This window comes from Trichechus manatus, unplaced genomic scaffold (genome assembly GCF_000243295.1).
Source record: "Trichechus manatus latirostris isolate Lorelei unplaced genomic scaffold, TriManLat1.0 scaffold00038, whole genome shotgun sequence".
In the NCBI taxonomy this organism is placed as follows: Eukaryota; Metazoa; Chordata; class Mammalia; order Sirenia; family Trichechidae; genus Trichechus; species Trichechus manatus.
Genome location: NW_004443974.1, coordinates 16,125,971 through 16,142,138, shown reverse-complemented (window position 1 = coordinate 16,142,138; position 16,168 = coordinate 16,125,971). Strand labels below are relative to the sequence as shown.

General features: G+C 43.3%; 1 protein-coding gene across 1 annotated transcript in view; it reads left to right on the top strand.

Annotated features, from left to right (window-relative positions):
• The window catches only part of MED27 (mediator complex subunit 27), a 237,913-nt gene extending 223,179 nt beyond the window's left edge, over nucleotides 1–14,734 (top strand). The window contains exons 7-8 of the mRNA XM_004375777.3: nucleotides 11,777–11,854; nucleotides 14,016–14,734. Of these exons, the coding sequence (XP_004375834.1) occupies nucleotides 11,777–11,854; nucleotides 14,016–14,150 (213 nt within the window). The 3' untranslated portion in view covers nucleotides 14,151–14,734. The remainder of the gene's footprint in view (nucleotides 1–11,776; nucleotides 11,855–14,015) is intronic.
• The last annotated feature ends 1,434 nt before the right edge of the window (nucleotides 14,735–16,168 follow it).

Sequence of the window (16,168 nt, the reverse complement as noted above, 5' to 3'; positions counted from 1 at the left end):
CTCACCAGGTGTGTTGTGTGCGCCCGCCCTGAGCTCCTCACCAGGTGTGTTGTGTACACAAGCCCTTGCACAGGATAAGTCCTCAGTAAGTGTTGACTTTGGTTTTGCTATTATTGCAAGTAGTTCCGTATGTAGTTTAGCTAAAATGACTCGTGGTCTCTGAAGTCCCCACTCACTCTCAGCTTCTGGGAGTTAACAATTGTCAGAAGCTCCTTGCACACAATATGGCAGAGGAACTCTGAGGAGACTTGTTTTGCCTGGCATCTTTTCTTTTTCTCCAGTGTGATGACTGGCAGCTGTTTCAAGGTCTTTTGAAAGATTCCTTTCTCCCTCCCTGAGCTGTAGTTCTCCCATCAGTTTGGGTCTGCCTGAGACCTGCCTCTACCTCTTCGGGTGGAGGGAGAGGGAATTTCGGTAAGCCCTGGTTGGTGGAGGAGAAAACCCTAAAAGTAAAATTAATAATGCAAAGTGGATCTGTTGATGGGTTTGTGGAAGTGTCACCCCCTACTCAAAACAGATCATCTTACAGCCCAGCCATACAACAGGGGGGAGAAACGTACCCCAAACTAAAGTGGAGCATATGCTGTTTTTCTTTGCCTTGAGGTGAAACTCTTAGCGAAACCCCCTCCGATCTCTGCCCATTCCTGCTTTTAGCCGGGTCTTTCTCTGTGCTTCCTGTTTCCCCCACCCTTACTCGTTGCAGCCACAGTCATTTCCCTCTCCGCTCCTCTGCCGCCTTCCCTATCTCGCCGGTTTATTGTTACTTTCATGTCTTCTCCCTCCCTCCCTTTCCTTGGGCTGGCCATCTACTTTGATCCTTTGACAAGCTTTTTTTTGTTTTTTTTTCCCAAACCAGCACTCACTAGTGGGATGAATCGCCTCCCATTCCTTGCTTGGTTCGTTCGGGCATTAGTACCCTTCTCTGCCTCGGCCACAAGGGAGGGCGGCTTTTATCTCCCAGTGGAATCTCATTAGCTTTACATTACAATGAGACCCGAACCTTGGCGGCTCAGAGCCGATTTAAATTAGTTAATAGCTTTTTCTTTTCTTTTCTTTTTTTGCCCCAGGCCTGTTTTTTTCCACATCTAGGTTGCTGAGCAAAAACAACTTTGTTGTTGAAGAGTATAAAACAAAAATAATTGAAGGTGGAATGCTTTGACAAAAAGGAAGATCACTGGAGGTGAATTTCTCCAACACTTTTAGATTCAGCCAGGGGGATCTGAAAACCAGCAATGTAGGAGTTTGAGAGGAAGGGAGGGAAAACAACAAATTAGTCAGCTTTGTTTCCTTCTATTAAAACATTCTTGTAATTGGTGATGGGGAATTACAGAAATTAAATGATTGCGTCAGCACTGAGAAAAAAATATCACCATTTGGCAATGAAAGGGAATGTTTTATATTAAGGCTTTTGAAAAGGAGGCTAAATTTAACCAGATTGCCAATCAGTAATGGAAAAAACTAATTGGGTGACCTTCCTAGGACCAAATGCCGAGGTAGAGCTTTGGTGCCTGACTCCTGGAAGAGGGCATTTTCTAGTTCATTCAGCATGCCCTGGTCTTGAGTAGCCTGTTATAGGGCAGCCACATTTGTATATCTCCAAACCTTCCACTCACAGGGGGCTCTAGTTTATGGAAGACATCGCCATGCCCTGGTGATGGAGGGCAGAGTGATGCCTGAGAAACGTACCTTTCTCTGCAAATCAGGCAGGTGAGATGGCCAGGGTGAAGCCTGCTGGGAGGGAGAAGGGCAAAGACTCAGGCTGGATTCAAACACTGACTGCCCCTCATCAGCTGTGTGACCTTGGGCATTTTCCTAACCACTCCATTGCATTCCCTCTTCTGTAAAATGGACATAAGGATGGCACCACGTCAGAGTTATCTTAGGGAATAAATGAGAGGGGGTACATTTAATTGGTACACAATAAACTCTCATTATAGTAGTTATTAAATAAATAAACGTAATAATCCTATGGTCCTGAAACAGCACCTTTCAGAAATCAGCAGAGCTCCCCCGTCTAGTGACACCCATTGTGAAAATATTTCATCTTAAAACTTGGGTGATGTCATTTTGATTTATGAAAAAGACAAACTATCCTCTTTTTGTATGCGTTTGTTTTGTGCCCCAGGAATTAAATGCCTGCTGCTTTCGGGACTTTTTCCTGTAGTGCCTGTATACCTTACAGCCTTGGCACTCAAAGTGTGGTCCTAACCAGCAGTATGGACGTCACCTGGGAGTCTTATTGGAAATGCAGAACCTCAGGCCCCACCCGACCTGCTTAATTAGGATCTGCTTGTTAACAAGATAACCAGGTGATTTGTACTATCATTAACAGCCATTAACATATATAAGAGTAGCTTGAAAAGGTTGGCTCCTACCCAAGAGATTCTGATTCTAGGTCTGGAGAGGGGCCCAAGAACTTGAATTTTTGACAAATCTTAGGTGATACCAGTGCTGCTGTTCCGTGGATCATATTTCGAATATCACCATTCTAAAGTGGAAATTTCCTTTGCCACAGCTCAAATTTGTGTGTACCACCACTTACAGGAATCATAGACCTGGCAAACTCCATGGTTCATTTTATAGGTGGGAAATACACATTCAGGATATACCAGTCTGAGTAAGAGAAGTATTGCCGCAGTAACAAATAAACTTCAAAGTCTTAGTAGTCTAACACAGTAAAAGTTTATTTCTTGCTCACACTGCACATCCATGTTGAGCTGTCAGAGTGCTGTGCTCCACATCACTCAGGGACCCAAGCTTAATAGAGGCTCTACCATCTTGTGACTCTACCATCTCAGTGCATGGTTTCCAGGGTAGCCACAGCAGGGGAAGAGAGAGAGCATGCAGAATTCACACTTCCTCCTCACTGTCTCCAAGTGGAAGTAACATGTGCCATTTCCACTGGTAGCCCATTGGCTAGAACTAGCCACATGGCCTAACCTAACAACATGGAGGCTGGAAAGTCTTCCCATGTGCCCAGGAAGGATAGGAGAACTCGACAGAGTGAGCACTAGTAATTTCTACCACAGAGGGAAAATTCAAGATTCCCTAGCATGTTAGGGGTAGACCAGGATCCAAAGTCTTCAGCTCATGTCTCCTGATCTCCACCCCACGCACCTAATCTGTCCTAGTCTCTTTAGATTGTCTCAGAGACTAAATGGATCATTCATTCAATCAGCACACATTTATTGAGAACCTTGTTTGTGTCCAGCACTGGACAGACATGGCCTTAGTCCTCTCAGAGTTCACAGTCAAGTTAGGGAAACTGACACGAAACAAGAATTGCAAGAATAATTTTATAAGTTCAGTCACGAGGAGTGCTATGAAAGAAAAGAGCTGAGCAAGAAACTTAATCCATTCAGGGAAGTCTGGGAGACTTCCCTGAGCCAGTGGACTTAAACCAGACCCAGAAGGAAGAGTAGGAGGGAGACTGGAGAAGGGGAGAGGGAGGGAGAGGAGATGTCCAAGCAGAGGGACCAGCTCTGAGAGGAAGAGGGTATATGGAGCATTTGAGGAACTGTAGTATTTTCAAGCCAGTGTGACTGGAGCAAGGGGATAAGAGGAGAGGAGGCAGGAACCAGGTCCGTCCTATATGGTCTCAAATGCCATGTTCACAAGTTTGGATTTTATCCTAGCATCCTCAGTGCATTCAGAAGCTGTAAGAAGGTTTTAAGCAGGGAAGTGGCATGGTTAGATTTATAGTTTAATAACACTAAACCAGACCTGTTGCATCCAGTCGATTCCGACTCGTAGTGACCCTATAGGACAGAGTAGAACTGCCCCATAGTGTGTCTGTGGAGCGGCTGGTGGATTCCAACTGCCAACCTTGTGGTTAGCAGCCAAGCTCTTAACCAGTGTGCCACCAGGGCTCCAGTTTAATAATAGTCACTAATATTTATTGAATAGCATGCACTTTAACATTATTTTATTTAATCTTCACAGTTAACCTATGTAATAGGTACTCTGTTATTATCTCCATTTTCCAGATGGCAAAATTGTAGCTAAGAAAGATTAAGTAACTTGCCCAAGGTTACATTGCTGGAAGAGGTGGAGTTGGGATTCAAACGTAGGCCCTCGGATCCTGAGCCCACTCTTCCCCTTTGCTATAGAATGTTCACTGTGACCACTGTTTTGAGAAAGGATGGGAGAGAGCAGGAGTGGATGTGCTAGCTGGGCACCTCTGGTCACCCAGACAGGAAAAGATGGCAGCTCAGACTAGGGAGTGGCAGTAGAGATGGGATGAAGTAGAGGGATTCAAGATAAATAATTTGGAACTTGGCCACTTGGAGACTGCTTAAGAATGAGGAGTGGGGTAAGGGATGATCCCAGGTTTCTGGCTTAGGCATCTGGGTGGTTGGTGGTGTTATTTACCTAGAACACTGAAGGAAGAACAGGTTTGAAGAGCCCTTTAAATGTTTATGTAACTAGCATGATACCTTGCCTGGGTATAGCACTTTGCAGTTATCAAAACCATGTCTCGGAGTCCCTGGGTGGTGCAAATGGTTAACGTGCTTGGCTGCTAACTGAAAGGCTGGAAATTCAAGTTCATCCAAAGTGCTGTGTAATGAATTACTTAATATGGCCCTTCTAGCCGTGGTCTTTGTGACTCACACACAATGAGTGGGACTATACAAATAAGATAAATGGAACCTGTGATGGTTGGAGTTATGTGTCCACTTGGCTAGGCCATGATTCCCGGTATTGTGTGGTTGTCCTCCATTTTATGTGTTGTGGATCCTGACCTTTTCATGTTGGTGAGGTGGGATTGGTGTGGGGTGTGGCCTGCATCTAAGGTATATGTGTGTGCCCTGGTGGGGCTTTCTCTCTGCATCTGGATCCCAAGTCTGTTTCATGATCAGTTGACCTCAGTTCTTAGGACTTGAGCCAGAGGCCTGCTGTCTGACCTACTGATTCTGGGATTCGCCAGCCTCCACAGTCCTGTGAGCTGGCGGCCTATCATCTGACCTGATTCACCAGCTTCCACAGCCTTGTGAGCCAGCAGCCTGTGGTCCGAACTGCCAGTTTGAGTTTGTCAGCCTCTGCAGCCGTGTAGGTCAGGAGAAGCCTACCCCTAACCCATGGATTTGGGACTTGCCAGCCTCCAAAACCACATGAGCCATTGCCTTTGTATGGTTTGTGAGTTCTGTGAGACATTGCAGCAAATTAGGGAACCCAAAGACAGGAGGGAGAATACTGAGGGGAGAGGGAGTAGTTGATGTTAGAGACCACGGAGTGGTGCAGCAGTTTGGAAAAGTTGGACATTTGGGACATCTTTAACCTCTGCCTCATAGGAACCAACTTTGTGCTGATCCTTATAAAAGAAATTATTTGTTTAGAGACACTTCAGAAGAAAGACATGACAGTCTACTTCCAAAAAAATCAGCCATTAAAAAAAAACATGTTTCATCCATTGCTTGGAGAACCTGAATTCAGCCAGAATAGATCAAGTCCAGAGGTCAGCTAAGGAAGGAAGGTTGAGATGGGAACAGGTTTGTCAAGGATGAAAGACCTTGGGGGGACTCAGGCAAACTGTAGGTGCTTGCCCTGTCCAAAGGTATTGCCCGTTGTTGACTCCAGCTGATGGTGGCCACTTGGATATGTGGGACGGGGGGCAGGGAGGGTAACAAGTCACAGTTATAATGATTATTAGCAACTAAGCCTTGTGCCAATTACTTCACATGGCCGAACTTATTTCTTCTTTACAACAACCTCTGAGACGGGTACTGTTACTGCCCCTAGGCTTTCGTATGTTCAAGAGAAGCTAGAAATCTAAGTTATGTGAAATGTCGAATTTTAAATGTTGGTAGTTCATTTTTTAGGGGGCATTGGTGGTTTTGGAGTCCTGGTGGCGCAGTGGTTAAGAGCTACGGCTGCTAACCAAAGATCGGCAGTTCAAATCCACCAGCTGCTCTTTGGAGACCCTGTGGGGCAGTTCTGCTCTGTCCTATAGGGTCACTTTGAGTCAGAATCAACTCTGTGGCAATGGGTTTTTTTTGTGGGGGGTGATGATTCAGTGGTAGAATTCTCACCTTCCGTGCAGGAGCCCTAGGTTCAGTTCCTAACCAATGCACCTCAAGCTCAGCCACCACCTGTCTGTCATTGGAGGCTATAAGGTTGCTATGAGTAAGACTCGATTCAACAGCATGTAGCAACAACATGATGCTGAACAAGTTTGAGTAGAACTTACAGACCAAGACAGACTAGAAAAAAAGTTTTGGTGATCTACTTCCGAAAATCAGCCGTTGAAAACCCTCTGAGTCATAATGGTCCGATCCACGATTGAGCATGTGGATGGTGCAGGATTTGGCAGAGTTTTGTTCCATTGTGCATGGTGTTACCATGAGTGAGGGCCAACGTGATGGCAGGTAACAACAACAGTTTTTTGTTGTTGTTTTTAATTGTTTTTAAAAAATGTGTAGCCAAACATAGCATGCCTGGCTTGGGTATAGCCTTTGAGTCACCAAAGTGATTAGAGAATCAGGCCCCAAGCTAACACAAGCTGCTGAAAGTGATCTAGTCTCATCCTAGCAGACTTCCCAGGGCTAGAGTGCAGATGGACCATCCCCCATCTTGGAAAAGAAGTCATAACCAGAACTAGAACAGTAGGGGGTTGAACAAACACAGCCAGCCTCAGCTACTCTGCTATCACATTGCTGATACATTGGGTGGGAGCTTCATTAGAGGCACTTTAAAAATAAATGGAGTGTATATCCTAGAGAAATAAGAGCCGTGACAAAAATAGACATATGCGCACCCGTGTTCGTTGCAGCATTATTCACAATAGCAAAAAGATGGAAACAACCTAAGTGCCCATCAACGGATGAATGCTGTTATAGATTGAATTGTGCCCCCTAAAAATGTGTCAACTTGGCTAGGCCATGATTCCCAGTATTGTGTGATTATCCACCTTTTTGTGATCTGATGTGATTATCCTATGTGTTGTAAATCCTAACCTCTGTGATGTTAATGAGGAAGGACACAATCTACAGGATAAGGTTATATCTTGAGTCAGTCTCTTTTGAGATAAAAAAGAATCAAGCAGAGAGGAGAGGGACCTCATACCATCAAGAAAGAAGAGCTAGGAGAAGAGCGTGTCCTTTGGACCCACGGTCTCTGTTCTGAGATATTCCTAGACCCAAGGGAAGATTGATGACAAGGACCTTCCTCTGGAGCTGGTACCCTGAATTCAGACTTCTAGCCTCCTAGACTGTGAGGAAATAAATTTGTTTGTTAAAGCCAGTCACTTGTGGTATTTCTGTTTTGGCAGCACTAGATAACTAAGACAATGGATAAACCAACTGTAGTACGTACACACAATGGAACACTACGCAACAATAAAAATAACGATGAATCCATGAAACATCTTACAACATGGATGAATTTGGAGGATATTATGCCACAAAAGGACAAATATTGTATGAGACCATTCTTATAGTCAAGAAAAGGTTTACACACAGAAGGAAATACTTTTTGATGGTTACCAGGGATGGGAGGGGGAGGAAGGGAAAATTACTAGACAATCTGAAAAGCTGGGCGGTGTGAAGAAGAACGGAGCATCAGGTTTGGAGGAAGATTCATTAACAACCTGCGTTATGCAGATGACACAACCTTGCTTGCTGAAAGTGCAGAAGACTTGAAGTACTTACTGATGAAGATCAAAGACTACAGCCTTCAGTGTAGATTACACCTCAACATAAAGAAAACAAAAATCCTCACAACTGGACCAGTAAGCAACATCATGATAAATGGAGAAAAGATTGAAGTTGTCAAGGATTTCATTTTACTTAGATCCACAATCAATGTCTGTGGAATCAGCAGTTAAGAAATCAACTGATGTATTACATTGGGCAAATGTGCTACAAAAGACCTCTTTAAAGTGTTAGAAAGCAAAGATGTCAACTTTAAGGACTAAGGTGCACCTGACCCAAGCCGTGGTGTTTTCAGTCACCTCATATGCATGCAAAAGCTGGACAATAAATAAGGAAGACTGAAGAAGAATTGATACCTTTGAGTTACGGTGTTGGTGAAGAATGTTGAATATACCATGGACTACCAAAAGAACGAACAAATCTATCTTGGAAGAAGTACAGCCAGAATGCTCCTTAGAAACGAGGATGGCAAAACTTCATCTCACATACTTTGGACATGTTATCAGGAGCGACCAGTCCCTGGAGAAGGACATCATGCATAGTAAAATAGAGGGTCAGCGAAAAAGAGGAAAACCTTCAATGAGATGAGTTGACACGTTGGCTGCAGCAGTGGGCTCAAGCATAACACCGATCATGAGAATGGTGCGGGACCGGGCAGTGTTTCCTTCTGCCATACATAGGGTCGCTATGAGTTGGAACCGACTTGACAGCACCTAACAACAACAGAGAGTAGACACATGTTAACTTTGGTGAATGGAAAGGCAGTATACAATATGGGACAATTCAGCACAACATGACCAAAGCAAGGAAAGACAGTGAGAGGTACACAAGAAAACAAAACAATGAAGGAAAATTCTATAACATACGCAATCCTGCAACAACAGTAACAACAAATAATAATTTATGAGTGGCTACGTAGGTAGATATGTATGCCAAATAGGTGTGGGAGGGCGTATGGGAGTACACCCACGTGCATATATAGGTTCGGCTGTGGGTATTTCTACATACGTATTTGTATGTGCTGTATGCATATTTATATATGTAACAGAACACACGGGACACAGTCATGGAAACAGCGTAGACAACTAAACACCTCGCAGGACTGAGTTACTGGTCTTGAAGGCTGAGGACCGTAGTCTCGGGGACATCTAGGTCAATCAGCATAACATAGTTCATAAAACGTTCTACATCCTACTTTGGTAAGTAGCACGTGGGCTCTTAAAAGCTTGCGAGTGGCCATCTAAAATACAGCTGTTGGTCGCTTTGCAAAGGAAAGTGAAGAAAACCAAAGACTCAAGGAAACAATTATTCCAAAGGACTAGTGGACCACAGGAATCACAGCCTGCACCAGCCTGAGACGAGAAGAACTAGATAGTGCCTGGCTACCACGACCAGCTTCTCTGACCAGAATCACAATAGAAAGTCCCAGTTACAGTGGGAAGAATAATAATAACAATAATAATGTAAAACAAAATTCAAATCCATAAAAAAGACCAGATTCACTGGCTTGAGAGAGACTAGAGGAACGCTCAAGACTCTATAGCCCTTAGACAGCCTTCTAACTTGGTACTGAAGCTAATCCTGGAGATCACCTTTCGGCCAAATAATAGGCCTATCAATAAACAATAAGACATGTAAAGAAAGTACTCCTTAGAACAATCATCTACATGAGACCAGAAAGACAATATACTCCCCCAAGCAAAGATGAGAAGGCAGGAAAACCAGACGAATGGAAATGGGGAACTTAGGGTGGTAATGGGGAGAGTGCTGACACATTGCAGGGACTGCAACAATTTCATGGAACAATTTGTGTATAAACTATTGAATGAGAAATTAATTTGCTCTGTAAACCTTCACCTAAAGCACAATAAAATAAATAAATGGTAAGATCAAGAAAGAGAATTCTCCAAACCCTTGTTTCTTTTCTGATGACAGATGTATTTACAAGGAATGTCTTCTCAGCCCATACAGTGGCACTTGCATGGATTTTTTTTTGTTTATTTTGTTTTTAGTGTATAGCAAGGGAGCTGGATGGTTCAGGTACCATTTGCTTTGCTGTGTTTTTTAGCCATTAGTTTCACTCCACCAATCACTGCCAACAATTTTGCAAAGTTATCATTACTATTCATTTAAAAAAAATAAAAAGCATTGCTCATTTTAGAAAGCTGTCTGTCAAAGATGCTTAAAATAAAAACAGTCTTAGCACTTAAAGAAATAAGTGCCGTTTATCTTGAAAGTCACTTGGGTGAGGATTTTTCAACAGTGTTGCTTCATGAATGGTTCACGTTGGATACATGAACTGTTGGCTGTATTTGCAAGAAAGTCACTGCAGGTATGTGTGGTGTGTGGCCTTTGATGAGTGGACATTTTTTTAAGTTTGTTTATTTAACATGTTTATTGAGTATCTTCCCTATGCCACGTGATGTTCTGGACCTGGGGGACATAGCGCAAACCAGACAGATATGATCCCTGCCCTCACAGAGCTGATCGTCTAGTGGGTCTCACCAGCCACCAGGCAGGCCACTCACGTTCAGCAGGAAAAGAGGACAATCCCAGGGCCAGGAGTACAAAAGGGAAGTGTGGGCAAGCGGGGCTGGCATTGTTGCTGGAGAGGTAATGCTTCACATGCATAGCCTCGATCTATCCTCTCACCAACTTTATAAAATGTATGTTACTATAATCTCCATTTTATCCAGGAGGAAACTGAGACTTAGAGAGGTTCTATAAGGAGCCAAAGATTACCCTTCTGTAAGCTGGGGAGCCAGGACCCCAAGCCCAGATTGCCTGGCTGCAAAGCCTTTGTCCTTAAATACTTTGTGGTTCAGCTTCTCTGGCTGAATGTGTGGATGTGTAGCTGGAGTACTATCTGGAGTCATTTTCTTCTCACCATGGGGGGCCTGGACCCATGCTTCTAGTTTCTACCTGATAGTTTGCTTAACTGCTACTTAGGTCTGTTAGCACATCACTTAGTGTCCTGGTGGGAGCTCAAACACTGACAAGTCTACAGAGTTAGACCTATGTTCATTCTTGTTCTTAGAGTTAATGATTTTGTCTGGAGTTTTTTGTTTATTAACCACAATATTTGTAATGCCAAGAATCCCTAATGAGGACAATCAAATAAACTATTAGTCTGAAACAACTATCAAGTTAGGTATGATCTGTTAATTTGCTGATTGATGGCAGGCATTAGCAATTCATGGTGTCATCAAATTTCAGAACTATGTGGGATTTTAGACCAGTCCCTTTGTTTTCAGAAGAGACATTGAGACCCAGAGAGGTTAAGTAGCTGCATCAAGGTCAGGGCACAATGCTGGAACTTCACTTCAGTGCTCTTTCCATCTGATCTCCTGCTGCCTCTAGTGGACTTGGCACAATCTCACCATTGGCCTTGCTGATAAAGTCACTACTGTGGTGTTATGAGAATGGGCGTGGCCTGCTGAGGTTCTGAAAATAGACCAAGCCCCTTTGGAGAGCTGATTAGAGGACCACACTTCGAGTGGCAAAGCTCCTCAGAAAAGTAATAGTAGGAACTGTGAGGCCCAAGGAAAAGATCACTAGAAACTACCAGATTCCTGATCATAAAGTCTATGTGGCTATAAGTTATGAGACAGAATGAGAATTAAAGGATGCAGAAGAAGCCCAATTACACCATCAGGAAAATTGTTCTAGCCTAAAGATGAAGTAAAATGTGGACAGTGGGAAGTGATCCTTTGCATTCATGTATTGTTTCACGCAGTGATGTGACTTGTAAACCTCGCCATGATGTGCCTCCTCTGTACCTCTCCAGACTTGTCTCTGCCCCCCACCACCCCCACCCCTCCACACAGCAGCTCCAGCCTGTCTCCAACCTGTGAAGGTTTTTAGTTGCTAGAATGTTCCACACTCTGCTTACCTCCAAGGCTGTGTACCTGCATTCCTTTCTGCCTACAATACACCTTTCCCTCTCCCTGCCCCCAATGCTGCTAACTAATTTTTGTTACTTCAGATTTTATTTTAGATGTCCTTTCCTCCAAGAGACATTCACAGGCAGATTGTTTTTCATATATAAAGTGTGCAGTTGTCTTACTTGTTTTCTCTGTGCTGGTTTGGAGTGGCCTCTTATTCCAGTTATTATCCTTTGTTCGCAGGTAACGGACCATGCCACTACTGCCCTGCTTCACTATCAGTTGCCCCAGATGCCAGACGTCGTGGTCAGATCCTTCATGGTAAGTGGCTTTAAGAGCCACATCTCTCGTTTAAACCTTGGCTCCCTTATCATGAGAACCAGCAGCTGGAGATCATTGGACCTTCGAATTGTGTGAGCCTCACAATGGAAGATGAGGCTCCCAGTTTAGAATTGATACTTTCTTTAAACTGGAAAGGGATGTGGTATCTGGGAAAAACTACTTCCAGCCTAAATAACTGGTGTTTTCTATCATTTCTGAGTAAGTATCAGTTTCAGAAGTGATCTTCCAAAACTGTTTCCAGCATTGATTTAGTCAGTAGATACTTACTGAGCTCCTAATCTGTTCCAGGCCCTGTGCTTGACACTGAACATGTAGCAGTGAATAAGAAAAATCTTGTCGTTCCCCAAGACATTTAATCGTTAGATTTTTAGAGCTGCAGTTCAGAATGGGAGCAGCCCCAAAGCAGCCATTCCAGTGGTGTGCTGGAGTGGGCTCCTGCCAGCTTTTTTCAGTGTTCAGAATTTTGCAAACGAGTTGTTCAACCATTGGTAACTTGAAATTGAACTTGGGAGTATTTACACCATGGAAAGCAGCAAATGCTGCAGGTCAGAGCTCCCCAGCCAGTTTATCAGCACACTGCTGCTTAGATTTATCAGATGACCACCAACTGGCCTAAGTGAGACTAACAACTGGCTCTACCTCATCCTTGACAGAAACGGCCAGCTGTTTTAATATCACACCGACACGGCTTCATGTTTGCCCATCAGTAGGCTCTATCTTTCACTGCTGCTAAACTCCCCCTTTCTTCATGCTAGAACCTATTCCAAAGACTTAGCTATTATCAAGGCCAAATCAGTGTTGACAGCTAGGTGGGGCATTGCTTATCTGATCCATCCTATCACCTGTGCCTCAACAGTTAAGCTTCTTAGAGAGCCTCTTGTTCAGTTCTTGAAAGACATAAATGCAGCTTTATTGATTGGCTTAACAGTGTTGGGGAAGTGGAACAAAGCAAACCCAGGTGCTCAACAGAGTTGTCCACGTATTGGTTCTTTTATGTGACGAGAGAGCAGTTCAGGTGATGATCTTCGTTTTTGGATAGATGTAAAGACTTGCTTTTTAGCCTAACATGTTTTAGTGCCTAGTTTTCCTGTTGTAACTGACTTCTCGATTTTTGGAAGATTTGAATCTGATCAGCACTGAAGGATAAAGAGTTTAACTGAATGATCCATTGACCTCATTGTGTTTATTGCCAGAACGCCGCAAAAACCTTACCCTTAGGAGGGGGACAGTATTGATAGTCTAAGCTGTGCCACTGTGAAGGCATCTGTGATGAAGATGAAAGGATTTGTATCAATAAACTCAGCTGACCTCTTCTGAGAACAATTTTCTCTTACCAACATAATTCAGGAGGACATTAAATGGCGAAATTCACGTGCCGCTTTCACAGGGAGAACTTACTTTCCTGTTGTTGTAGATTATTGGTAGGATTTTTTTTTTTTTTTTTTTTTAAGTAGTGAATCTCCTTGGGTTTGAGAATTGAGTTATATATGAGTCTCATCCTTATGTATGATGCCCAAAAGAACTCTGGACTCTGAACTACTCCAGTGTGTGTTTATTGCTTATTATGTTATCCAGCGGCACCAGGGTTGTCCCCACCCTCCCCTCTAGGTTTGTTAGGCCACGTTGTGACAGTGAGTGGTGACATCTAAATCAGATTAGAAAGAAGGTACATTGACCTCAATGGAGAATTCTAAAACTGTCATCTATTAGAAGTCTTCCTTATAGCACACGTCCATGACCACTTCTTGGTAGTGAACAAGGAGAAGAGAATCAATACTAATATTCAGAAGACACGGGACACAGAAAATGAAATGTGGTTATGTTTGCCCCCAGAGCCATAGGCTGTGTGGTGGTTCACAGTGACTCCTCAGGGAGTGCTTCCTGCTTTGGAGAGTATAAATTTCTATTTTAAAAAGTCCCTCAGCTAGGAGGGCAAGGTGGGAGCATCAGAACTGAAAATCAACAGTGTTATGACCTTGTGGATTCTGCATACTTCTTTCTGTAAAATCACAGGATATCTTTTGGGTTCAAAGCCAACTTACATTCTGTATTCTGGGGATCATTAGACTTGATAGGAACGATGACATTGGAAGCACCCAGCTCCCATTTCTTTCATTTTTCTCCTCACTTCTCTTTTTAGACCTGGTTAAGAAGTTACATAAAGCTGTTTCAGGCCCCATGCCAGCGCTGCGGGAAGTTTCTGCAAGACGGCCTTCCCCCTACGTGGAGGGATTTTCGAACCCTGGAAGCCTTCCATGACACCTGCCGACAGTAACCCCGCCCCGGCCCCATTTATGCCCCAGGCTGGCATGCAGACCCCTGTCTGGCACCTTCCCAGACAAGCCCGAAGTAATATTGGTGACTCCGAGGGCTCTTCACTGTTCAAATGTCAATACAGCCATTCCCTTCTTTTCGTAAAATAGAGTATTGTATATTAAGGCTGAGCCTCTTAAAAAACAGATTCCATCTCTGTGATTGATGAGACTAATTATACATGTTAGCTAGTGTATAGAAGGCAAGGTAGACCTTTTTAGAACGTAATATAAGAAAGTTATGCAGCGTGTTCTTCAGTGAGTCAGTCCTTCTGTGTTTTATGTCATTTTTGTGAGTTGTCATATGAATGAGCACTGTTTACATGTGTTGTCATGCTAGGTAACTTATTTTTGAAACAATAAACCTTTTGTACCTAGGGCAAGGCTTCGTCTCCTGTTTTTTGTAGCACCTTTTACATGCAGTTCAGTGAATATTTGAGCAGATCTGGGCCTTTTGAAGAAAAAACACTCAGTAATGTCTACGTTTAAAACGGTTCTTTTTGAGAAGACATTTCCCTGCTTCTTGGCTTTCAGGGGGGTGGGCTGTGTTGGCAAATATTCAGTTTCAGAGACATTTTAGCGGCTTGAAAAATGGATTTTTTTTTTTTTTTGAGGGCGGAGGGAAGGGCACAGATGTTTCTTTTTGCTAAATCAGTAACACGCACACACTAAAAAGAAAAGTAATCTGCCCACATTAACCAGTTAGAAAACGTGTGAGCAGGAGACACAAGTCTGTCTGACTTGTTTGCCCAGAGCTTTGTCCTGAGTGTTACTATAAAATAGATTCCAGCCCTATCTGTGTAATTCATTCAGTGCCACAGAACTAACACTTAAAGCCATGTCTGTTTATAGTAAGAACCGTTGATTGGAAACAACCTGAGTGCCTGTCAACAAACGAATGGATAAACAAACTGTGGTACAAACGCACAATGGAACGCTATGCAGCTATAAGAATAACGACGAATCTACTAAACATCTCACAACATGGGTGAATTTGGAGGACATTTTGCTGTGTGAAATAAGTCAGTCACAAAAGGACAAATATTGTATGAGACCACTATTATAAAAAAAACAAGAAAAGTTTTACACACGGGGTCGGGGGGGGAATTCTTTGATGGTTACCAGGATGGGAGGGGAAGGGAGGGAAAATTACTATAACAAAGGGCAACTATAGTAATTACTATAACATAGACAATCCTGCAACAATAGTATTAACAAACAATAATCTATGAATGGATACATAGGAAGATAGGTATGCTAAAGAGGTGTGGGAGGGTGTAAGGGAGCACACCCTCCTGCAGATAAAGGTTTGGTTGTGGATATTTCTACGTACATAATTATAGGTGCTGTATGTATATTAATATAGACAATAGAGCACACAAGGGCACAGTCATGGAAACTTCTTAGACGTAACCAAACACCTTGCAGGACAAAGTTCCTAGGCTCAAAGGCGAAGGACCACAGACTCGGAACATCTACTTCAGTTGGCACAGCAAAGTTCATAAAGACAATTTTCTGCATCCTACTTTGGTGAGTAGCATCTGGGGTCTTAAAAGCTTGTGAACGGCCATCTAAGACACAACTATTGGTCTCTTCCCATCCAGAGCAAAGGAGAGTAAAGAAAACTAAGACTTAAGGGAGCAGTTAGCCCAAAGAACTAACGAACCACAGCCTACACGACACAAAGACCAGAAGAACTAGATGATGCCCAGCTACCACTACCAACCACTCTGGCTGGGGTCACAACAGAGGATCCCAGACAGAGCGGGAAGAAAATGTAGAACAAAAAATTAAATTCACAAAAATGTCCAGACTTACTGGTCTGAGAGAGACAGGAGAAACCCCCAAGACTTATGGCCCTAAGATACCCTTATGACCTTTCAGCCAGACAATAGAGAGGCCCATAAGATAAACAATAACACTGAGAGGAATGTGTTCCTTAGAAGAATGAATTATACAAGATCAAAAAGACAGCATTTGC